General features: G+C 45.1%; 1 protein-coding gene across 1 annotated transcript; it reads left to right on the top strand.

The window, feature by feature from the left end:
- Positions 1–2,415: 2,415 nt before the first annotated feature.
- Positions 2,416–5,533, top strand: LOC127310907 (aluminum-activated malate transporter 9-like). The gene is made up of 6 exons (XM_051341525.2): positions 2,416–2,440; positions 3,581–3,754; positions 3,834–4,103; positions 4,401–4,537; positions 4,627–4,773; positions 4,856–5,533. The coding sequence occupies exons 1-6, from the start codon at positions 2,416–2,418 to the stop codon at positions 5,531–5,533; spliced, it is 1,431 nt and encodes a 476-aa protein (XP_051197485.2).
- The last annotated feature ends 20,857 nt before the right edge of the window (positions 5,534–26,390 follow it).

The raw sequence follows: 26,390 nt of genomic DNA, 5'->3' as shown, positions 1-26,390 counted from the left end.
GTTGCTCATTACAAGTTTATATCCCGAAACATCTTGATTTGCATCCCCTTCACTATAAGTTCAGGAGTATTATTTAGTTCACGGCCAAAATGAAGTAATTGCACTTGGCACATGTTGGTTCACATTCCCTCCTCTTTAGCTTTTGCCATCGTAACTTCTATTTTTGGTTTACATTCCCTGCTCTGTAGATGTAGCCATCATAACTTCATCTTGCTCAGTCGTTGTTACAAAATTTATAGCCTGCTACTATGTTGTTCATGCCAATTTTGTACTCCCTGAACATGTTGGTTTGCATGGGACTCGACAGTAGTAAGTCTGCTGTTTCATTCTAACATGCTTTGTTATATTGACTGTTGGTATGCGGCATGCACTCTTTGTTTGCTTATTGTGCGCATTACAATGATCTTGTTATAACGACGAAATGATGAGTTCCAAATTCTTTGGCAAACAATATTGTAGTTTCTTTGCCTTTCCATTGTTGCTGTCTTAACTTGTAATGTCTTTGTTTCGGATATAGGTGCTGCATGGACAACTTAAAAGATTGCCGGATCCCTTCATTGTATTGCTAGGTTTAATTACCATTCAATTTCTCTGGGTTCTGTAATATTTTTTCAATGCCTTGCAGCTGATGTAATATTTAGTTAGTTTTTATAGTTCTTTCACGCATTTTTTCTTTGGTGCTTGTGGTAAGTGAGGCTATCCGACAGAAATCAATGCTGCGTAAATATTCTCAGCATCTAAATCACGAATTCCCATCCCTTAAACGGCCCAATTAAGCGAAATCACATATGTGCCGGCCCGCAAAATCCTAAAGCGTCTATTACGCCGGCATATAAACAGCAACTAAACGGGCTGGCCCACTTACTTATTGGGCCAGCCCACTTGATTTACTATGGACCCCACACTTTTATTGGGCCGGCCCACTTGCTTTAAGGTGGACCCCACCCACTACTGGGCCGGCCCACTAACTAGTTGGGCCAGCCCAATTGCTTTTGTGGTGGACCCCACATACTAAATGGGCCGGCCCTTTAAGACGAAAGTGGGACCCACCTGTGTTTTGGCCCGGCCCACTAGCGTGTTGGGCCGGCCCACTTGCTATATGGTGGACCCCACATACTAAATGGGCCGGCCCTTTAACAGGAAAGTGGGACCCACCTGTGTTTTTGGCCCGGCCCACTAGCATGTTGGGCCGGCCCACTTGCTATATGGTGGACCCCACATACTAAATGGGCCGGCCCTTTAACAGGAAAGTGGGACCCACCAGTGTTTTGGCCCGGCCCACTATCTTGTTGGGCCGGCCCACTTGCTATATGGTGGACCCCACATACTAAATGGGCTGGCCCTTTAACAGGAAAGTGGGACCCACCGGTGCTTTTGGCCCGGCCCACTATCTTGTTGGGCCAGCCACTTGTTATATGGTGGACCCCACATACTAAATGGTGGGCCTTTAACAGAAAGTGGGACCCACAGGTGCTTTTGGCCGGCCATCGGCTTGTTGGGCCAGCCCATTTGATCTAATGTGGACCCCACGTACTAAATGGGCCGGCCCGATAGCAGGAAAGTGGGACCCACATGCTAATTGGGCCGGCCCACTAACTTCTTGGGCCGGCCCAGTTGCTTTAATGTGGACCCTACTTTGTAAATGGGCCGGCCCGATACCAGGAAAGTGGGTCCCACATGTCTTGTGGGCCGGCCCTTTTGCCTGTTGACCGGTCAAACGAGTGCATTCAGCCCGGCCCACATGCTTAGTGGGCCGGCCCATTAAAGTTTTGACCAGTCAACCTTAGAGGTTAGGCCCGGCCCACGTAACTAATGGACCAGCCCAGCTATATAGTTGACCGGTCAAACTAAGTCAGCTGGCCCGGCCCGCAAACTTAATGGGCCGGCCCGCTTAAGACGTGGCAGGCCTCGTGTGGGCCTACCATCTACCACGGGGTTTCAGCCGGTTAACGCCGTTAACTGCCAGTTAACGGCGTCTGCCACCTGTCAGTTTGCATGACGTCAGCAGTCAACGGGCTCCCGGAAACACTTGGGCAACGGTCCGATTTTCCGTGGCGGAAGGGCGCCCAAGCGCGACGGAGCGAAAAAATCGTCGTAGGACTTTGCCTGACGCAGTTTCCACAACAGAACCCATATCGTCGGGTTAGGCCCATAGGCGACGAAAAATACCCCTTAGCGGACGATTTTGAGACGTTGTCTATCAGAACTTTTCTTGTAGTGAATATCATCAAGCACCATCCACTCCTTTGAATATAACAATATTTTCTTTTTTTAAAAATTATTTAAATAACGTGCAGAACTTGAAAAAACATAGAACACAAAAATTGTGCAATTTCATTATCTTTCCAAAGGTATATCATTTGCACCATTTGGAAAATGTTTACATATAAGTAGAGAACTGTATGCAACGGTTAGATGGAGGAGACGATTGTTATCTGTGGTAAAAAGTTCTCATGCAATGGAGCCTGTGCGAATCTCAAAGAGACATTACTAAATACAAACACAACAATAGGGGATATAGATGCGAATGCAATGGAGCCGACGTAAATCTCAAATTCCGAGGGTGGATCTATTGACGATATCTGTTGTGCATGGTAGATAAGTATTTTGGTTCACCTATAGACCTTACATTATTGTTGTTTATGCAGCAAACATGCAGGATGCTACCGAAATTGGTGCTGACCCGGGGTTAAATAAATAGATACTAGATATACTAAGATAGTGGTGTTAGTGTTATTTTTATCATTCGATTGCAGATTCTATTTGTGATGTGCCACCACTTAGAAACTGAGCAAGATGCTTTTTCTAAAAAGAAACATATCACTATATTGTATTGTTACATGAGACCACATTGATATTGGGATAGTTGTAGAACAAACTACTCCTTATGTTCAATACTAGTTTTCGCTGATTTGGAGGTATTTAGATACATCCAAATCCGTGAGAGCTAAAATGGAAGGGAGGGAGTATATGATATGGCAAAAAACACTTGAGTAAGGAAATGGATATTGTTTGGAAGAGAAACTAATATTAACGAAAGGTACATGTAGTTGTTAACTAGCAATAGAATAAGGATATTGTTTTTTTGTGATGTGTTTTTTCATAATATCATTGTGGGTTAGAGTAGAAAGTAGGAACCAAACATAATGACAGTTGTGTTTTCTTTAGCCTGCTACATATGGGGTGTTTACTTCCATACTTGAAGTGGTTATGGAGATGGACATATTATTTTGTGTTAGTTCGTCTCATTATTTTCAACTTATTATAATGAGTATTGGAAAGTACCACCAAGCTTTACTACTAGTGATCCTAGTTGAATGAATGGAACACTTTACTCTATTACTGATTGTAGGATTCACACAAATGCATATTTCGTAGTATTCGCTCCTTACCTCTTAATATGGACCCGCTGGCATGCATTTATTACTTAGCAACTCCATTTTGTTGGTTTGCATAAAAACACCTTTTATGCAAAAAAGTATCAATTATTTATGATGGCTTTGTTATACCTGACTCTCACTGTGGACCTATATTTATTTATGCTATTTTTTACTTTGTCAACACCTTCAAAAAAAATGAGTACTATGTTTTCTTAATATAGTCCACTATTATGCAGGTGCAACATTAAACAAATGTTTCAACAGGGGATTAGGAACACTTACTGCTGGAGGTCTTGCACTAGCAGTTGCCGTATTGTCTAAGAACTTGGGGAAAATGGAAGACATGATTCTTATTACAAGCATCTTTACTGTTGGTAAGTATATCATTTGCTGGTTCATTTCATATAAGTGTATCAGACTTGTAGGCTAATACTCATCTATTTTTAACTCTAGCTTTTTGCGCAAACTTGGCCAAGCTACATCCAAAGATGAAGCCTTATGATTATGGATTTCGTATATTCTTGGTGACATACGTTATTGTCATGGTCTCTGGATACAACACGCGGAAGATCACTGACAAGGTTGTAAGTAGATTTTTATTGATTGGTCTTGGTACTGCTCTCACCATTGGAATAAATATATGTATTTACCCAATCTGGTCTGGAGAGGATTTGCACAATTCGGTCGCGAAGAATTTTGCCGGTGTTGCAAAATCGTTAGAAGGTATAACCATTTAGTCCTGCAACACACCACTCCAAAAACATGCTTACAATTATACTATTTCTCACATCTCATTATTTTGTATGCTCTCTGTACATATGTCTTGTACACTAGCTACTCTTAAAATGTTGTAACTCCAAAGCCCCCACCCCCCCAAAAGAATATGAGTACACACACCATATAATACTAGTGTTTCCATTTAAAAGAGGTAAAAAAAAATTATGGTGTCATTGGAATGCCATGGATTGTAGATACATTTGGTTTTTACGATTTAGTGCTAATTTTGGCTACTCACTATAGGTTGTGTCGATGGATACCTGAAATGCGTGGACTATGAAAGGATACCATCAAGACTACATACATATCAAGCTTCTGATGATAGTCTATACAGTGGGTACAGGGAAGCTATCGAGGAATCAGTAAAAGAGGAAACCCTGGTGCGATACTGGTCTAAAGCAAACACTTCTATTTAGATTGTCTCACCTTTTTTAGTCTATTATGAATTGTTTTTTTTTTTTGTTTCTAGTTAGGTTTTGCTATATGGGAACCACCCCATGGCCCTTACAAAATGATGGGCTATCCTTGGAAGAGCTTCACGAAAGTTGGTGGAGCATTGCGGCATTGTTACTTTGCAGTCATGGCATTGCATGGTTGCATTCATTCAGAAATTCAGGTTTGCTAATATAGTTTCCTTAATGAACTGTTGAAGTTCTTCATTTATTCCTTAGTAAATATATATTTGATTTTATTTCTAGGCATCACCAGAAAAGAGAAAGGTCTTTATTGCACAAATTCATAAAGTGGGAAGAGAAGGTGCTAAAGTGTTGTGTGAGCTTGGAAACAATGTCAAGACAATGACCAAGTTGAGGTCTTCAGATATTTTATTTGATGTCCACTTGGCAGCCGAGGAGTTGCAAAAAAAGATTGATGAGAAATCATATCTTCTGGTGAATATTGAAAGATGGAACACTAGCAAGCATGATGAAGGAATAAATGATGCATTGAATGGTAGTAATGTCCATGCCAAAGAAATGAAGAATGAAGTGACAGAACCTAAAATTGGTGATCAAATTTTGGTGAACCATTATAGGAGTTTGCCCGCTAATTCGTTTGTTAGCATATATGATTCGCAGTCAACAATGCATGATTACAAGGCGCTACTATCTTGGCCTGCTCGAAGATCATTCCATCCAAAATTCCCACTTGAAGATGAAGAGTCAAAAACATATGAAAGTGCAAGTGCCTTATCGTTGGCCACATTTGCCTCACTTCTAATCGAGTTTGTTGCCCGGTTACAAAATCTTGTTAATGCATTTGAAGAGCTGAGCGACAAGGCTAACTTCAAGGAGCACGTGGAAGAGCCTGGTGCAGTTAAAACGGGTCACAATCAATTTCTTGCTGAAATATGGAAATATGTTGGACCGAAGAGTTGACATTGACAATGACCCTACAAGTTCTTCCATCCAGGAACCTTGTCAGTCACTTTTATGATCCAATTTAAAATGAAGAGTTACGTTTATTACTCCCTCCGTTTTGCGCTCTGGGTTAGGCAAAGTCAAACTTTCTAAAATTTGACTAAATATTTAGGAAAAAATATCGACATCTACAATGTAAGATCAAAACTTTTAAAATCGTCATAAAATGTATTTTCTTATAATATGCCTCTGGTATTATGGTTCTCGATACTTTGTTTTATATTTTTGGTCAAATTTAATAAAGTTTGACTTTGAAAAAAACTAGAACGCGAAGTAAATAAAATCAGAGAGAGTAATTTGGACCACGGCGTGTGCATAATTTTTTTTTTTTGGTGATGTGTGTGCATAATACTTGACTCTTGTATATGCAACACGAATATGGATGATGTACTATTAATAGAGCTCCTGTTTGATTCCACTAATGCGATCAGCTATTTGTAATAAAATTAATTTTTGTATTTCAAAAATTAATGTGGCTAAGCGGAAGCACCCTGTAAATAATGTGTTACTCTTGGCTAATTGATAGGTGCACGTGCACATCATATATATTTGTGCAACAATAGTGATTCTGTTGTGATATTTCTTTCAATGCTTTCTTGCCATGTGTTGGGGTGGATTATTGGGGCATGAGTCATGTGCTCATTGAGTTGACCTTTATGCCTAGTATTCTCACCATCGGCGAAGGGGTGTCCCTTGGCTGGTTCCATGCGTGTACGTACAATTGAACTACCTAGAGCGTATAATTTGCAACAGACTTAAGCGATACAGACGTGATGGAGCAACAGCAGTCAAGAGATGGTCAACGGGTTAGCTGGAGGCGCACATCAGGTCCAGGAGCTGAGCGTACACGTACCATCCGATTCCAAAATTTGCGAAGAGAAAAATTTGCGCTATCACTCACAGGTGCTGAGCTACGAGGAGGATAGGGATGAAGAAATTTGGCTATGTCAAGCCTGGGAAAGAAACTGTCGTTTCTTTAGAGCTATATAATTAAGCTTCTCTGTTTTTCTGTCTTCATTTAGCTTGGCTCGATGGCTTTAGTTCTAACAAAGGAGCAGCAGGGATGTCAACTACTCCATTGTTTTGTTCCCTCTTTCGGTTTCGAGCCTGGACTCTCTAGATGTTTTTCTTTTCATTTTGTTTCTTGTCCAAATACTGAACTCGGTTCGCTGTGGCTTCTTTCTATGAATGTAGTTGGGGAGTAAAGAAAGAAATGCCCCCCGAAACCCTACCCTCCCCTGCCGCCCCCCTCCCAGGTGGCAGCGGAGGCCCCCAACCTCCAACCCCAGCGGACCTCCTCCCCCGCCCCTCAGGCCACCACTGCTACCGGCTCTGGTGGAGGTGGCGGCGCCCCTCCCGTCGAACGACGATGGGGAGGAGAGGGCTTCTGTGGTGGCGCATCATGGGAGGTGATGAAGCGTAGGTTGAGGACGCCGAGCGGCACGGCTGCTTGACCGTGGCCTTATGCACTTCGCCGGTAGCCATGGAGGAGTGGGTGGAGCGGTGGCGGCCTTCGTCCCCGGCGGCTTCGGCGGTGGCTGCGATCTATGCATCATCCGCGCCGCCTTTTTCTTCTCTGGTGATTCGGCAGGAGTGACTGGCGGCATGGGGGATATTGGTCTAGCTTTGTTGGTGACGGTCCTCGGGTTTCTCTCATGCGAAGATGAAGACCTGCCGGAGGCCAGTCTGCCTTGATCTGGCTGGAGTGATGAATTCTAGAAAGCTCCGCCGGCAAATGGAACAATGCATCTTTTGAGTGGAGTTTGCTGGATCGGGTGGTATTCGATCGCGCACATCCATTCTTTTATTCCGACCGTTTGGTTTCGGAGGGACCAGCGCGATGCCCTATTATGTGTTGACATCAAACGACGTTTTGGTCCATGGTGAAGTTCAGAAGAAGGAATATCATGAAGACCGGATTAGTGAACTAGCTAAGAGCATCTCCAGTAGTGCCCGTATTTTTTCAAACCGAAAACACGGAGTTCGGTATCCCCATTTTTTCAATTTGGATGATTTTAGTCGCCACGCATAATAGAAACCGAAAACGCAAACTGAAAACAGAATCAAAAGTCGCCGGATAATTTTCTCCGACGATCATGCGAAATGAAACCAAATCTTGCTCCGATCGAGATATATTCGAACATAACTTACAAATACTACCCAAAATACTTCACTAAACCTACTCTACCTCGCTAATTAGACTAGTAAAACTACGAAATTAGCCCGGGATTGTCACCGGGGCTGTTCTAGAGACGGAGGAGGGTTTTTCCGCGCCGGCAACTCCTATGCGACGATGAGCGCGGCGAGCTCGAACAGCGCCGCCTCCGCCGAGCACCCGCAGGTGAGAAGCGGCCCGTCTTCCTCCTCGTTGTCGTCGTTGCCGTCGCCGCGCGGTGGAAGCGCTGACAGCGACGGGCTGCACAAGCCCGGGGGGGGGGGGGGGGGCTCTTCGGCTTGCCCTTCGCGCCTCCTCGCGCGCTGGCCGGCACGCGAACCTGCGGCCACTTGAGTGCCGCCCGCTTCCAAGCTATGTCAGAGCGCACCCGCCTCGCGCGGTCCACCTCCGACCGCACAGCCGGTGGACGCGGTGGCGATTTCCCGTCGCCGATTCGGCCCCCTCCCCTACCGGCCCGTCTTGCGCGCGCCATTGCGGAGGGAGGGGTGGTGGCGGCAGATAGGAAGAGCCGAAGACGGCGACGAAATTGCTCACCGGAGGTGGAGCGGAGATGCAGCGGAGCGGCAGCGGGGGAGTAGGGTTTTGGAACCCAACTCACCCCCGCGCCCTGTATAAATACGGTGCGGCCGTCGATTTTCTCGGGCCCCCGAACTCTGTTTACGGGCCGGTCCACGAGTTCGGTCTCTGTTCTGCGCCTATTTCGGCCTGAACCCGTAAACTCGCCGGAATTTTTCGGTTCCGGCCCCTTTTTTAGTATCTGTTATAGTTGCTCTAAGGGAGGTTTAAGTCTCTGCGATGTTGAGGGACTTGCTTGGCGTTCCGGGTTCCGCAACAGTGAAGTTGTTAGCACAGGTGAAGTTCAGAGTCCTACTTTTCACGGTGAAAACCCAAGTTTGGCCTTAACTGGTTGTGCCTGGCGATGATCTTGTTGCAGGCATTGTTTTAAGAGCGGGGACTATCTTCAGAGTAAAAACTTAAGACATTTGGTCGGACGACGACGGTGCTGGTACACCGTTCCCTTCTTGAATGCGTCGCTTTTGGATATATTGTTGTTGCTAGGTCTGGGATGCTGGAGTGGGACTTTTGTTTCTTAATTTTGTTTTCTCTTTTTTGGCTGTGTGCATCCGTACTGCCATTAAGGTGTTGCGTTGTTGCAGATATTAGATGTAATTGATATCTTTTAATATTAATATATTCCATTTATCAAAAAAAATGGGGAGTAAAAAAGTTGCGCTAGTTTTAGCAAAACTTTTGGGAAAACGAGTAAACCGGAGCTAAATACGTAGATGGTGTTGGATGGGAAATATGGAACCGTGAAGTGTTGGATTGTGAGTTCGATTCGACCTGCAGTTCGAATCGGTTATTACGTGTGTACGTTTCCATATATGCACGTACTCTACGTACATATATATATCTCACAAGAGATACAGGTCGGTCCATCGATCTAATGTATCCCGTCCCGTAATATATTCCGGAGTTCTGGACTCGATACAAAAGCTCTTCCCTCGTCGAATCTATCAATCATGTTGGATCCGGCGGCAGCAGTGCCTCTCGCAGCGGCCGCGGCACTCTCCTCCGACGAGCTCATCGACCAAGAACGCGCTCGCTGCGTGCGGCAAAATTAGGCTGGGCTATGACGACCTCATGACGTACTTCGTCTTGAAGTGCTGCGTTCGAAGCAGCGCCGGCGTGGAGACCGAGAGCGAGATCGAGGAGGATGCAGAGATATCAGAGGAGACCACCATCAACAATGAGGGGGACGGCGAGCTCTCCGAGAAGAAATTGAACAGGGGAGACACCAAGGAGGAAGAAGACACAAAAGATGATAATGACGATGACGAAGATGAAGAAGAGACCGACTGGAGAGAGGAGTACCGCACCAAAGGCTACGTGGAGGTGGACAAGGACTACTACGTCCGTAGGGCCGAGAGGCAGGCAATGCTTGCAGAAGAGTGGGCAAAGATTGACTGTGGGTTGACGTTCGCGACTCCGACGATGAGATGCTCAAAGCATGCACCATTCCTCTCGGCGCTCTCCATCCTCGGATCCGACAACCGTTAATTGAAACAGAAGAAGAAGGTCGGTCCTCGGGATCCTTGGGAGGCCAGTTGGAAACATAAGGATTACCGATCGGAGATCGCGAGAAGACAGAGGAGGAGGTCGACCAAGCAATTATAGCTTTTCTTAGAAGATGTCTCGCGATGGACCCAAAGCCGAAGGTAACTCATAAAACTTTCTTAATTTCGTTATAAACTAGTATTACTCTTGCATGTATATCTATTAACTGTCTATTTGCATGCACGTGTGTTGCAGTTTTTGAGGGAGCTTGATAGGTACGAGTGGCCATGGCCTGCTTGTTGGAGATATGTCTGAGAGACAATAATAAATTGGTTATTGTTATATCTTAGTGTTCATGATATATGTTTACACTCCATGCTATAATTGTATTAAACCGGAAACATTGATACATGTGTGTTGTGTAAACAACCAAAGTCCCTAGTAAGCCTCTCATTTAACTAGCTTGTTGATTAATAGATGATCATGGTTTTCTGATCATGAATATCGATGTTATTAATAATAAGATCATATCATTAGGTGAATGATGTGCGTGAGATCAAGTCATTAAGTTCAACTTGCTATAAACTTTCGATACATAGTTACTTAGTCCTTCGACCATGAGATCGTGTAAATCACTTATACCGGAAGGGTACTTTGATTACATCAAACATTACTGCGTAAATGGGTGGTTATAAAGATGGGATTAAGTATTCGGAAAGTATGAGTTGAGACATATGGATCAAAAGTGGGATTTGTCCATCCCGATGACGGATAGATATACTCTGGGTCCTCTCGGTGGAATGTCGTCTAATTAGCTTGCAAGCATGTGACTAGGTCACAAGAGATGACATACCACGGTAACGAGTAAAGAGTACTTGTCGGTAACGAGGTTGAACTAGGTATGAAGATACCGATGATCGAACCTCGGACAAGTAAAGTATCGCGTGACAAAGGGAATCAGTATCGTATGTAAATGGTTCGTTCGATCACGAAGTCATCGTTGAATATGTGGGAGCTATTATAGATCTCCAGGTCCCGCTATTAGTTATTGATCAGAGAAGAGTCTCGATCATGCCCGCATAGTTCTCGAACCGTATGGTGACACACTTAAGGTTTGATGTCGTTTTAACTAGATATGAGATATGGAATGGAGCTCGAATGTTGTTCGGAGTCTCGAATGGGATCCGAGACATCACGAGGAGGTTCGGAATGGTCCGGAGAATAAGATTCATATATGAGAAGTCATTTTACGGGGTTCGGAAAAAGTCTGGTGTTTTGACCAGAGCTTCTAGAATGTTTTGGAAGGACCGGAATAGTCCAGAATATTGTGGAAGGTTCCGGAAGTGTCCGGGACGACCCGGGCTGTCTAAGGAAGTCCGGAGGGTTCCATAATAGGTGTATCCATGTTTTCCTTAAGGGTTAAGAAGTTTCCCCTAAGGCAGATTCGGATTTGGCAAAAGAGTCCTAGTTCTAGTAGGTTTTGGAAACCTACCGGAACTCTCCCAAACTTTGGGGGCAGGTCTTGGACGACCCATGGACCTTTTCCACCTATAAAAGGAGGGCAAGGGGAGCCCCAAGAGGTGCACAAGTCGCATCCCTAGCTCCCTCTCTCCAAACCCTAGCCGCCCCTCCTCCCGCTTCTCCCGTAGTGCTTAGGCGAAGCCCTGCCGGAGATCTCCACCACCACCGACACCACGCCGTCGTGCTGTCGGGATTCCGAGGAGGATCTACTACATCCGCTGCCTGCTGGAATGGGGAGAATGACATCGTCATCAACACCGAACGTGTGACCGAGTACGGAGGTGCTGCCCGACTATGGCACCGTCAAGATCTTCTACGCGCTTTTGAAAGCGGCAAGTGATCGACTACATCAACAACGAGATCTAATCTCGTAGGTTTTGGAATCTTCGAGGGTTAGTCTCATGATCTTCATCCCGTTGCTACCATCTACTAGATTAGATCTTGGCTTGTTATTCGTTCTTGCGGTAGGAAATTTTGTGTTTTCTATGCTACGAATCCCATCACTGCTGACCAAGAGTATGATTCCGAGGATGAGCTTAATGGGCAAGAAAACACTCGGACCACCCAAGCAATGGGGCAGTTGACATCGAAGATTCTTCCACCGAATCTTAAATCCAAATTTAGGTCGCAAATCTCTGGATTCAGCATCACTATTATGTCAACTCGATGCAGTTGCATCTGCAAGCTTGTCCTTAATTGGTGTCATCTAGCTAGTATCTACCTATATTACTCTCAATTGTAGCTAAGTTAAGTTGTTTTCTAATTATCAGCCCTACTACATGATCACCAACCATACTCAATCTGTAAGAACTATCAGTGGTGGATCTAGGATATTATCATAGGGTATGCCACAAGAAAATTTTGACTTGCATTTTAGTTCGATCCATTTACCAATTCTGTAATCAACTTTAAATTTTGCAATGCAAATCAATATATATGCAATAAATAACACGAATTGAAAGATTAAGTTGAGAAATAACATTAGTCCCGGTTCGTAAGGCGACCGGAACTATTGCTCCGAATGGAAGCCTGATTTGTACTAGTGGTGGTGAAGTAGACTTGGGAAATTTTCCCGTTCTGGGAAACTTTGGGTATGGAGAAACGGTGCGCGCGTAAAGGGGGGAATCGACGTGGCCCTAAATCTTTGTCGGTTGTCCATTAGCAGGCATGGAAAAGTTCTACCGTTGTAACGGTTCCACCAAATTATAATAAGCGCAGCAACTATCCATGAGTTAATGACATAGACTTTCTGTCCCACAATATTCATTTGGTTTAAAATTAGATATGATATCAGAGATGCTCAACAATAATTTCTGGCATAACAAAAAGCTGAACTCATATATTAAAACATCATGAAACATCAACTATTCCTATTGGCTCCAAATAGAATCAGAAACTTAATATATTTTCTAACATCATTTTTCCTTTTTCAGCATACAGTTGCTTCAAAAATATAAACAAAGTATAACCAAGCCTTCTTGTATGTCAAAATATGACATTGTACTACGTTTAATTAGTTCTGCACACAGCTATTCAACATGCTGCCAAATAAATTTCTGCAGCAGCTTAACCCCAAGCACTAGCTCCTTTGTTTCAGTTTGTTCAAATTGACCACCACTTGGAACACACAGGCTATACGGTCATGAATTAAAATCTGGGCAAAACCGGGTGGCCGGAGGAGGCGCCGCGAGGCGGTGGCGCAACCACGGGAATCAAGAGGCGCAGCGGAGATCGGGATCGAGCGGGTCGGCAGCACGAGTTGAGGAAGAAGGAAGGGACCTTCGACCAAGACGTCGGAGGCGACAACCAAGGCCAGAAGTGGCGGCGGCACAGTGCGAGGCTGGATCGCGGAATCGATTGACGATTGGTGAGTCGCCGGTCTTAATCGGGTGCCTTGGCTCTATCTGGAATCAGGATGGAGGGTTAAAGTGCAAATTGCTGAAAATTTGCGCAAATTACCTATTTAGGACTCTCAAAATAATTAATTAGACACTACTCTACATCACCGACGGTCAGATCGGCCTGGTACTCCACCATATAGTTTTGTAGTAATGCTACACTTACGGGCTATTTGCTTAAAAAAAAGGCTTATGGGATGACGTGGTTAACACTGGTGCTTGGTGATTTGCTAAAAGAACAACCGCATCAACTACTTATCCAACCACACAAAGTCACGTTTAGTCTCTAAGCCAATTCCGTAGGTCCTCTCCGTAGGTGTAGGATTATTGATAGTTTTGGAGTACCAGGGTATCGTAAAAATCCTCATCTACAAACTTATGTCCTTCCGGGTTACCATGAGACCACTGGACGATGAGAAGCACAAAAAAGGGCACAAGCCAGCACGCACGGATGAGGGCCAGGATCCGTAGGACATCCGCGGTAACAACCAACAGCGCGGTTGCTATTGTTTGATCGTCTTGAAATACCCAGTGACGGAATTCCACCACGAGCCAGGACAAAGCAACGAGCACAAGGAGTAAGAAACATGGCAGTATGCCAGTATGCAGATAAGCATGCGCCTGCTACACTCGTCGGGCTCGGCCACCACCGCGTCGGCGGGGTTCAGCTGTGCGACGGCGGCCGTCGGTCGATCAAGCTCTCAAGATATGCTCCTCCTGACGTATATATATGTACGTGTGTTGACGATGATTCTCTTATATTGTGTGATAAAATATGGAAGTACTCTACGGTACGTTCGGGGCTTCACGTGAAGCGATCGCAAGGCGGCTCAAAAAACCCATCTAGGGTTCCGTCCCCTCGCCGGCGACGCTGCTGGTCCGCTCCCCCTCCAGTGGCCTTAGGGCCTTGGAGGTGTGGCGGACCACGGACTCTCGCCGGCGGGAGGGTTTTTGTTCTTTGTTAGGTTATTTTCAGTGTCTTCTTCGGGATGGTGAGGCGGCGGCTCCATCTTGATGTCAGAATAAGGTCATCCCCGCTCTATCCTCGCTCTGGTGGTACGTCTAGCATCAGCAGAGGGCGCGTGGAGTCATGTGCCTGGCGGATCTCGCAGGATCCGATCAGTTTTCGTGTTCGTTGGTGTGGTTTCAGGTCAGTCTCTTCCGATCTAAAGTTGTCATCTTGGGCGACGGTTACTGCTCTGGTGCGCTGGTCCTTTGGGACCTTAGCACGACGACTTCCCGTTTGTCTACTACAAGAAGCTCTACTACGACAAGCTTTGCCCGGATCCGGTGATGGAGGGGCGAGGACATCGGCGCGCCTTCGGCTCGCGTCAGTGTTTGTAGTCGTCGCTTGGTGGTCGAAAGACCTACTTGTAATTTTTATTACTTTTGGGTCAGTTTGTACTGCTATTGATGATTATTAATAGATCGGTGGAATTTTCGCAAAAAAAAAAAAAAGGATTTGCTGGATTTTCTTTGCCGTGGAGGAGTAGGATTCGATCCAGAGTTTGTTTCGCTAGCCTCCTGGCCTTTTGGAGCCGAGTTGTATAATGGCTTGAGCTTTTAGATTTGACTGGGCTCATATAAGTACAACGAGTCAACAACAGACGGAGCCGAGCTACAGACAGGAACTGCGGCGCAACGATTCGACCGGAATCCATCGTCAGCGCAACCCAGCTAGGCAACGGCGGCCAGACAGGACTCCTCCTCCACGGCAGCAGTCAAGCCGACTGTTCAAGGTCAGTCCCTTGGTGCGATCGATGATGTGGACGCATGTAGTTTGTTGGATGGTTTGCAGATCGAATATTATTGAATACTAGGACAAAGTCCGTGCTTCGCTACGGATACAACTTCATTATTTTTCCTACTTCCCTTTCATGAAATTTTTCGATGTGGTTCATGTGTAGAGATCAAGCCCACGATCTCGTTCAATTACAGAGCCAGCTATCCTTTCATGTAATTAGCCAATATAAGCATGGGTGCGCACATGTGGAATTTGATTCCTTATTTCACTATCATATGATGAAATGCTTTGCCACGGCAGAATAAATTCTGACACACACCCAATAAATTTGTCTCTTTAATTTGCACAAAACAAATAAAAAAGTGAGTTGAAGAGGTGTAATAACCTTTTGCCCTTTTATATACCCTAGACTTGTTCTGTCCTTTCCATTCACATTTGTCATAAATTTCCACAATTTATAATTATTGTTCTATTGTCTTGGTGCTCTGTTTGTCCATTAATTGATTTATTAAGTACTTCTTTATTTGTGAAGGAAATTTGAGAAAGATGACAGCTGCACTACCTCACCGGCCCGTTGATCCATCTGACAATTCTAATTGTACATATTCACTTACAAAATCTGGGGATTACATCAAAATTTGGAAAGCAACCAGCTATGCGTATAGTCTCATCTGCACAGGCAAGAGCAACAGATTACGCGCCACGCTTTGTAAACAGCAGCTTGAATTCCTAGAAAGTGTGAGGTGATTTCTCGTCTCAGACTCTCACGGAGTACATGGACTCCCACTCATCTCTCCTTATTTCTGAATTCCACACCCGCTGAATCATCTGGCAGTCAGTTTCTGCGATAACTTTCTGAAAGCCATACGCCTTGACAATCGTAGCCCCTCGCATGAATCAGCGGCACCGATCACAGATCGCCACCGCACGGGGAGACGATGGAGTATACTAACACAACCGGCGCCAGTAAGAGCCATGGCGCGCGCCCGTCATCTGCAGAACCTTCGCAGCCTGGCGTGACCAAGTCCATGCCACCCCATGGATGCAAATCCTGCACCACGGCCAGTCGACGGTGGCGACCACGGAGAGGGGTGCACCGTCGCCTCTAGTGCGGCCTCAGCGAGAGCTCCACCACCGCGTCCATTGCCGGTACAGAAGCGGCCTCCTCTCGTCGTTCTGCATCCCCAATTTTTCTATGGTGCGCTAGCAGAAGTGCAAGAACCAGCAGAGCAGAATTTCTACACCACCTGGTTGGGAGTCCATGATCGGGGTGCTAAAACCAGGATGAGCTCATGTTCGTCGTGGTAGATCTCGTCTCGTCGTTTTCAGTTTCGTCGGCAGGCACGACATCCCAAATGTTGAGCGTCCCTAGCGTCTAAAGTCGTAGTCGGCGGCGTCGGATCAGAAAGAGTCCATGGGCACCGCGACGTACTCCTCCTATTCCCTTTGGTCTTCGTCCCTGGCGGCAGCGTCCTTGCGCTCCACCAGCGCGCCAGCGGCGATCGACCATGGCAGCCCAGCCGAACGATTCTAGCGCCTCCCTGTTTCCCTTGTTCACGCAATCCACGCCGCCGCTCCATCATCAAGATCGATCGAGATTCCCTGAGGCTCGGTCTAGCGATGTATTTATATGAGCGTTTAACATACGTATATCGATCTGGACTCTTTTCCTGATCAAGGACGGAGACCAAACCTTATACGAACGTGACCTATACCAAAGCCAAAGAAGCGCTCACGCGTGACGGACGACAGAAACACCAACATAACTCCTACTTTTGCACGGCTACAACGACGGACGAAGCCAACTCACAAGGACCAAACGGACCAAACCACGGAAACGCTTCTCCCTTTATTATTAGGTATAGATATTAGTACAATTGTCTGTGGCTGCTGCAGGGCCGACGATTCCAAGCATGTCAATGCCGGGCGAGACCATGTCCAAGGTCCTCGACGACTGCTACAACTGTTCGATAACCCCGTTGGATGACAATGATCTCCTCCAGGAGATCCTCGTTCGCCTCCCCCTGAAGCCACCCTCTCTCCCTCGCGCCTCCCTCGTCTGCAAGCGTTGGCACAACATCCTCTCTCATCCACAATTTCACAGGCGCCTCCGCCAACACCACGGGAAACCTCCTCTACTGGGATTCTTCAAAATGATTACTGGCAACGACTTTACTCCTATTCTGGACAGCATCCCAGCCAAGCGCTTCGCTGCGCCGAAGAGCAGCAGGCCCTTCGACCACTGGGACTTCCTCGACTGCCGCCATGGGCTCGCGGTACTAATCCACCAGGTGATCCTGATCAACCAGTTGGGGCGCGAGGTCGTTGTTTGGGATCCCCTCACCGGACATCGGCGCTCCTTGTCTTTTCCATCAGGGCTCCGCAGCGCCGAGAGGAATCCTTCCAACGTCTGGCACGCCGCGGTGTGGTGCGCTGATGCAGAGGGCGGGCACGTGCATGGCGATGGCTTCTCCAGGCCGTTCAAAGTGGTTTTGATCTGCAGCGTACACAAACACACATTCGCTTGCCTCTATGATTCGAGGTCGGGAGTCTGGGGAAATATTACCTCAACGCCGACTACCGACAACGTTACTTTGTTGAGGTCTAGCATCCTCATTGAGAACACAGTTTGCTGGCTATTGTTTGGAGGTGACATCCTTGCATTTGATATTGAAAGGCAGACCCTTGGTGTCATTGAGAAGCCAGCGGACGCCCGTCATACCGACTGCTATTCTTTTCAGCTATGGCGGACATGTGATGATAGTTGCCTTGGCCTCGCAGTTATGTCAAACATTGGCATCCAACTATGGAAAAGGATCTCGACCCTTGATGATGTTGAATGGGTGTTGCAACAGGAAACCATACAACTGGAAGGTCTCTTCCAACGGGAAATGCACAGCGACCTCGAAATGGCGAAGATGGTTGGGTATGATGAGGACTCGAATAGTATCATTCTGGGTACGCACACTCGTGACTTCATGCTCGAACTCGAGTCGATGCGGCTTAGTTCTATTTCGAAAGGAAGATTCTGGTGTGATAAAATCCATATTCCATATAGAAATTTCTACACTCCAGGTAATTCCTCTGTACCTTGTACATAACAAGAATCACCCCGATTACTATTGGAATGTGTTTGCAATAACTGTTCATTTATTAAAATTCAACTATATATGTAAGAGTAACTTGAGTTTGTTGCTTGTTTATCACTTGGCTGGTGTGATGGCATGTAATTCTTTATATAATTAATGGACTAAATCAATCTAGAATAGGAATATAAATACAACAACATTACTATTGATGCCTTCCTGGCCATTTATTACCTTTTGCTTGCGACGGGATGTTTAGTTTTATTGATATCTATACTAATACTCAATTTATTTGACCAATTATTTTTTATTTGAAATCTATAAATTGCATATGGTATTTAAGCTTAATAGTATGCTGCTTATTGATATGTGTATATTTAGTTTATCATTGAAGTTTCTTTATCTATGCATGTTTTATTTGAAGCCTAAATGTACGCTTGTAGAAAGACGCTGATGAATCATTCTAGGTGATGGAAGTTTCCCTGAACGTCTAAACAGCCTTGACATGGTTTACTAAAGGGTTATTATCATAGTTATGCATAAAAAATTGTATCTGGTTTTATGTATTTTGTCACAAAAGCTTAAACTGCCTTCTCATTGATCCAACAGATCCATGTATTTTCAATAGTTTATTTGGGCTTGATTTGCTTGTAGGTAGGCTGCTTGGGTCGAAATTGCTGGATCAGAAACTCTGAACACGTTAGATCTGCTAATGTTTTATACTGTTTGAACATATAAGGTAAATTGATCTTGCTGGTATAGGTATATCTATTTTGGCTCTGTCACCAAGTTCGTAAGATGATGTATGACCGGTTTGTTTTGGTTTTACACTTCCTAAATTTGATTAATTTGTAAACTCTCTAGTTCTTATTTTCCAATAAGCATGCTTCTCACCTAGATATTTTGATCTTTGAAGTTGATTTTTTCCTCTGATGGAGTCACCCATTTTTAAGTTTCTACTGAAATTTAAGTTCATATTTTTCGGTTGTAGAAAGAGGTTAACATATGCTGCACTAACGAATTCTTCTTGTATTGTTGTTCTTCATTTCTGATGTTAGCTTTGTCAATAATCTTTTGATTACTGCTTTTCAGTTTTCTTTATATAATTTGCGTTTCATGGTAATTCCGATTAACGTTTAATGTTGGAATCATTCAGAATTTGGTTTTCTTTGAGAGGATATTACAATTTGTCTTGCTGAGGTGACATTGATTATTCTGTAGGTACCCATATTTGTTTCCTATAGGAGTGTAAGATGCATAACCAGCTAATGGCGCTGCTTTGTCACTACTCAGAGGAGATGCTGAGGTTCTTCCATTTTGTGTACCGGTTGGGGTCAATGCTGAAATTATCCTCCTATGGAGTATGTAGGTTATGTAGAGACGTAATGTACCACACAGTCGATTTGTATGATTTAATCGTATATAACCTAGTGTCGTTAGTCAACATGCATTATGTCTGCCCCTCCTCGGCATGGCTTTATTGGTGTTCTGCACCCGCGGTGTTTCTCGTTGGGCTCTCCCTTGGTGCCCCTCGCTGGTTGGTGAGCTTTGCTGGTTGATTCCTGGTGGTGTTTGGCCTCTGGTGGCGTTTGCGACGGTGGTGCATTCTCACCGTTTGCGGTGGTGGTTGATTTACCGCGCTTGGGTGAGCTCCGGTCCGACAACGTATCCTGCTCGGCGTTTGCTTCTCTTCGTAGACTGTAATAGTCATGCCAGTTGTTTGCGTTTTTCGGCTGTAGCTTCCTCGGTTTCCTGTGTTGTGTATGTACAGGGTTCAACATCATGTACCTGTTTTGCTGGGGAGGGCATTATTAATTTAACATCGGGCCTATGGTCTTTTATCTAAGAAAAATTTCCAGGCGTTACCACGGCTCATCTTCTATGGTCCTATTGTTGCACCCACTACGGGAGAATTGCCGTACGCCGACGGCTAGGAGATGTGCCGACGGCCAAATGTCGGGGCCGTCGGCACAGGAGCCTCCGGAGCGCGGCGACAAGGATGGCCGTCGGCGTTAAATTGGCCGTCGGTATAGGCTGGAGGTGCCGACGGTCACCGTCGGCATAGTTCTGGCCGTCGGCACAACATTTTTTTTTATTTTTTTTCCACTATAGACCTGTGCCGACGGTTATACCGTCGGCATAGCTTTTTCCTATTTCTCCACGGCAGTCTTCAAAAAAGCATAACTAAATCATTCTAATTTAGAAAAATAAGTATAATATATCAAATTTTGCAGAAAACCAAGATCTATCATAGAAAAATATCAAAAATGGAATATTTCAAATACCTAAATATTTTTTCTTAGAAATGAGCTATAATGTTCGAGGTTTCATGGCTTTCACACACGCCAAAAATGAAAAAAATGGTCGCTCGTGGGTCGGATTAGAAATCCGTGTCCGGGGTATTGCTTACCATCCTAGGGCCCACACACGTGCCAAATATGACCTCGTTTCGGCAAACTATGCCATGCCGAGACCGTTTCCCACCTCATTTCCCCTGAAATCCATAGAACTCCGGACGTGATAGCTCTTTTCGTGAAGGGTTTTTCAAAATAATTGCCATATCCTAGTTTTGACAAACGGAATAGTTACTATGACATAAAAAATGACGCCACGCGGCTCCGTGGGATTTTTTGATTTCGTTCATACTGCCATCTGGCCAAAACAGGCCCCCCGGTACATGCGATATCGCCGTATCGGGCGTGCGGGTGCACCCATTCGCGAACAAACTAAACGGACAAAAATTAGCACATATAATGATGCGTTGTAGAACTAAAAACATTTTTTCCGAAATTTCTGGAGCGACGGATAGTTGAGCCCTAGTTCAAATCCGGTCAGTTTCCAGCGGATTTGGCGGGACACCACCAGAAGCCGCATGGTTTCCCAAAAAGCTAACGCATGCACATGACATTTGATAGGTGGTGCATAGGTGGTCTACTATCATCGCACGGAGGTTTCTCGTCATACTAAAATGCGCCCCATGTAGCTGCTTCACAACTAAAAACCATTTGGGCACGCTAAAAATGAAAAGATGGTCGCCCGTGGGTCGGATTAGAAATCCGCACCCGGGGTCTTTCTTCCCATCCTAGGGCCCACTCATGTGCCAAATATGACTTTGTTTCGGCAAACTATGCCATGCCGAGGCCGTTTCCCACCTCATTTCCCCTAAAATCCATAGAACTCCGGACGTGATAGCCCTTTTCGTGAAGGGTTTTTCAAAATAATTGCCATACGCTAGTTTTGACAAACGGAATAGTTACTATGACATATAAAATGATGCCACGTGGCTCAGTGGGATTTTTTGACTTCGTTCAAACTGCCATCTGGCCAAAACAGGCCCCCCGGGACATGCGGTATCGCCGTACCGGGCGTGCGGGTGCACCCATTCGCGAACAAACTAAACGGACAAAAATTAGCACATATAATGATGCGTTGTAGAACTAAAAACATTTTTTTCGGAATTTCTGGAGCGACGGATAGTTGAGCCCTAGTTCAAATCCGGTCAGTTTCCAGCGGATTCGGCGGGACACCACCGGAAGCCGCATGGTTTCCCAAAAAGCTAACACATGCACATGACATTTGGTAGGTGGTGCATAGGTGGTCTACTATCATCGCACCGAGGTTTCTCGTCATACTAAAATGCGCCCCATGTAGCTGCTTCACAAATAAAAACCGTTTGGGCACGCTAAAAATAAAAAGATGGTCGCCCGTGGGTCGGATTAGAAATCCGCACCCGGGGTCTTGCTTCCCATCCTAGGGCCCACTCATGTGCCAAATATGACCTCGTTTCGGCAAACTATGCCATGCCGAGGCCGTTTCCTACCTTATTTCTCCTAAAATCCATAGAACTCCGGAGGTGATAGCCCTTTTCGTGAAGGGTTTTTCAAAATAATTGCCATATCCTAGTTTTGACAAATGGAATAGTTACTATGACATATAAAATGACGCCACGTGGCTCAGTCGGATTTTTTGACTTCGTTCAAATTGTCATCTGGCCAAAACAGGCCCCCCGGGACATGCGGTATCGCCGTACCGGGCGTGCGGGTGCACCCATTCGCAAACAAACTAAACAGACAAAAATTAGCACATATAATGATGCGTTGTAGAACTAAAAACATTTTTTTCCGGAATTTCTGGAGCGACGAATAGTTGAGCCCTAGTTCAAATATGGTCAGTTTCCAGCGGATTCGGCGGGACACCGCCGGAAGCCGCATGGGTTCCCAAAAAGCTAATGCATGCACATGTCATTTGATAGGTGGTGCGTAGGTGGTCTACTATCATCGCACGGAGGTTTCACGTCATACTAAAATGCGCCCCATGTAGCTGTTTCACAAATAAAAATTGTTTGGACACACTAAAAATGAAAAGATGGTCGCCCGTGGATCGGATTAGAAATCCGCATCCGGGGTCTTGCTTCCCATCCTAGGGCCCAGACACGTGCCAAATATGACCTCATTTCGGCAAACTATACCATGCCGAGGCCGTTTCTCACCTCATTTTCAATAAAGTTAACTAGATTTAAACTAGAGGTACTTGATCTAATGCTCATGATTTTTGGGTAAATTAACTTTGTAGATTCAAAATATGATATGGATGTCATATTTATATTCCCCTCATTTTTCTGATCAATTTAGACATATTATTTGCCAAATTCACATTTACCGATATTAATTATTCCATATTAAATAAAAAGACAAAAAAAATAAAATCATTTAATTGTTTTTCAAATTCTACATTATTATATATATATATTCATTGTTGTTTACTTAAGTAATTTATTAGAATTCAAAAATATAGAGGTGTGGCATCACGGTCAAAGGGTTAATATGATTGATATGGTAGTATTAACAACAAGGTGTCATTTCTTTCATGGAAGCTCATCCGAAGAGAACCAAGAAGTTAAGCGTGCTAGGGTGGGAGTAGTGTGAGGATGGGTGACCAAGTGGGAAGTTTGACTACAAGTGTAATTTGACCTAAGATTAGGTGTACTAAGTGTGATTGTGAAAGATTAACAAGTAAAAAATAATAAGAAGAAAATTGAAAAAAAAAAAATTCAAAAAACATAATTTGAATTTTTTTTCATCAAATAATTTGAAAATTTTGAAATACTATGCCGACGGTTATACCGTCGGCACAACAATCTACGCCGACGGCCAGTCTGTGCCGACGGTGATCGGGCAGTCCCCGACCAGAACTATGCCGACGATGCTATGCCGACGGTCACCGTCGGCACAGCCTGTGCCGACGGCCATCTGTGTTGTGCCGACGGCTAGCAGCCGTCGGGACATTGGAGCTCTCCCGTAGTGACCTCTAACTATATATTAGCTAATAATAAAGAAAATAATGTTTTTTACGGTTCAACATTTTTTAAACCGATTTACCCTCCCAGTAAAATACATATTACAACTAATACTACCCTGGTAAGTGAGAACAGCTGTTTATGTTATTTGTCGTACAAAACTATGGTAGGAAAACCTGATGCTAGGAGGCCTAGTCTTTTCTCCGTCCGCTCTAGGTGGAGCAGAATCTGGCTCCAACTCAATGTCTCAATGTTCCTTTTATATTTACCTGAAATCGACGCAAACCGATTTGGCGTTTTAGCCAAATACAACTCCTGCACTTCGTGGCAAAAAGAGAGTACAACCCGTGTAGCAGAAAATCGATTTGGCCTTTTACCGATTACAAATCGTGTACGTGCACAGAACCGAACCAATCCCATAAATAAAAGGGCCGGGAGCGTTCACGAGAAAAGAAAACCAAAAACGTCTCTCGTCAGCCTTGGCAGAGGCCTGGATGATGCCGAGCTGCTCGTTCGCGGAAATCGGGCAACTACTGGTTGCGCGTCGAGGGCATGGTCGGTCTTCGGCTGGTGCCAACGCAGGCGGTAGGAGGAGCGGTACCGCCCGCCACTAGTAGAAAACCTCTCATCCATCTAAGCCTTTAGTACCGGTTCCCTTACGAACCGGTACTAAAGGGGGCATTAATACCGGTTCCGTGCGTGGGACATCAATACCGGTTCGTTATGGACCTTTAATACCGGTTCGTAACAGGAACCGGTATTAAAGGGTTTGGGCCCGATTTCCAGGCGGTGGTGGGGCCAGGGTTGCACCTTTAGTACCGGTTCGTGTAAGGAACCGGTACTAAAGGGTCCGTGCCTATATGATCGCGCGGCAGCGCCCAGCTCCCTGCATATATCTCATTCTCACTTCTCCTCTCACATTTCCAAATATTCTCCACCTCTCACACTCCAATAATCTTTATTTTTCTCCACCATTTTAACAAGATTAACGGCATACATCTATCCAAGGGTTAGCAATATCATCCTTCCTTCCGGCGTTCCTAATTTAGCTCAGTTCTTTGGTAGTTTTAACTCGTACTATTTTTGTAGTGCAATCAAGGTGTTCGATGAAATGCCTAAGTTAGTGATTTTATTTTTTTATATGCAATTTGAGCTGAAATTATGGTATGTTTTGTAGGTTTTAATTAGTATCATCCCCGTCCTCACCGCCGTCGATCGCTAGCGTCGTCCCCTAGCCGGCACGGTACCACCTCGGTGAGCCCCTCTTCTTTTTTATAAAAATAACTTAGTTTTATGTGATGAACTTGAATATTAATTAAGTTGGTCACTCATATATCCATGATGTTGTGTACTTAATGATTTTTGATATACATATAAAATGCAGATGAGTCGACAATGGATGTACGGTGACCGGTGCCATCCCGAGTTCATTACTGGCATGCATTATTTTCTCAACGTGGCTGAGGCAAACAGCGATCGAATGGTTTCATGTATTGTCCATGTAGTTCCTGTAAGAATATGAAGGATTACTCTACCTCGAAGACCCTTCACGTCCACCTGCTGGAGAATGGTTTCATGCCCAGCTATAATTGTTGGACCAAGCACGGAGAAAGAGGAGTTATATTGGAAGACAACGAAGAAGAAGAGGATAGTGACAACTATCCCAGCTTATTCACTGAAGACGGTGGTAGTAGAATGGGGAAGATGAAGCTGAAGAAGAGCTCATTTTCGATGAGCCGATTTTTGATGACCCGGATGACGATTTGGGTCGGGCCATTCTTGATGCGAAGATGAACTGCGGAAATGAAAAGGAGAGGTTGAAGTTGGAGAAAATGTTAGAGGATCACAACAAACTGTTGTACCCAAATTGCGAAAATGGTCGAGAAAAGCTGGGTACCACGCTGGAATTGCTGCAGTGGAAGGCAGAGAATGGTACTTCGACAAGGGATTTGAAAAGTTGCTGAAAATAATAAAGAAGATGCTTCCAGGGGAGAACGTGTTGCCCTCTAGCACGTACGAAGCAAAGAAGGTTGTCTGCCCTCTAGGATTAGAGGTGCAAAAGATACATGCATGCATCAATGACTGCATCCTCTACCGCGGGAGTACGAGAATTTGAATGCATGCCCGGTATGTAGTGCATTGAGGTATAAGATCGGGCGAGATGACCCCGCGATGTTGAGGGTGAGTCCACCCCCGGGAAGAGGGTTCTGCGAAGGTGATGTGGTATGCTCCTATAATACCACGGTTGAAACGTTTGTTCCAGAACAAAGAGCATGCCAAGTTGTTGCGATGGCACAAAGAGGACCGTAAGAAAGATGTGATGCTTTGAGACACCCCGCCGACGGGTCGCGGTGGAGAAAAATCGACAGAGAGTTCAAGTCATTTTCAGATGACGCAAGGAACTTAAGATTTGGTCTAAGTACAGATGGCTTTAATCCTTTCGGGAGCAGAGCTCAGTCATAGCACCTGGCCGGTGACTCTATGTATCTATAACCTTCCTCCTTGGTTGTGCATGAAGCGGAAGTTCATTATGATGCCGTGCTCATCCAGGGGCCCGAAGCAACCCGGCAACGACATTGATGTGTACACGAGGCCATTGGTTGAAGAACTTTTAGAGTTGTGGCGTGACGAAGGTGTACCTGTGTGGGATGAGCACGAACAAAAGGAATTTAACCTACGAGCGTTGTTATTTGTAACCATCAATGATTGGCCTGCTCTTGGTAACATTTCGGGCAGTCAAACAAGGGATACAATGCATGCACACACTTGTTTAGGTGAGACTGATAGTATTTATTTGGGAAACAAGAATGTGTACAGGGCATCGTCGATTTCTTCCAAAACAACATCACGTAAGAAAGAGAGGAAAGCATTTCGGAGGTGAGGCAGATAACCGAACCAAGCCTACCCGCCCTAATGGGGAAGTTATATATGATATGGTCAAGGATTTAGAAGTGATCTTTGGAAAGGGTCCCGGCGGACAATCTGTTCCGCATGATGTTGACGGACACGTACCCATGTGGAAGAAGAAGTCGATAT

This window comes from Lolium perenne, chromosome 6 (assembly GCF_019359855.2).
Source record: "Lolium perenne isolate Kyuss_39 chromosome 6, Kyuss_2.0, whole genome shotgun sequence".
NCBI classification, from domain to species: domain Eukaryota; kingdom Viridiplantae; phylum Streptophyta; class Magnoliopsida; order Poales; family Poaceae; genus Lolium; species Lolium perenne.
Note: the sequence above shows the minus strand (reverse complement) of the source record. Positions and strands in the feature narration are given on the sequence as shown.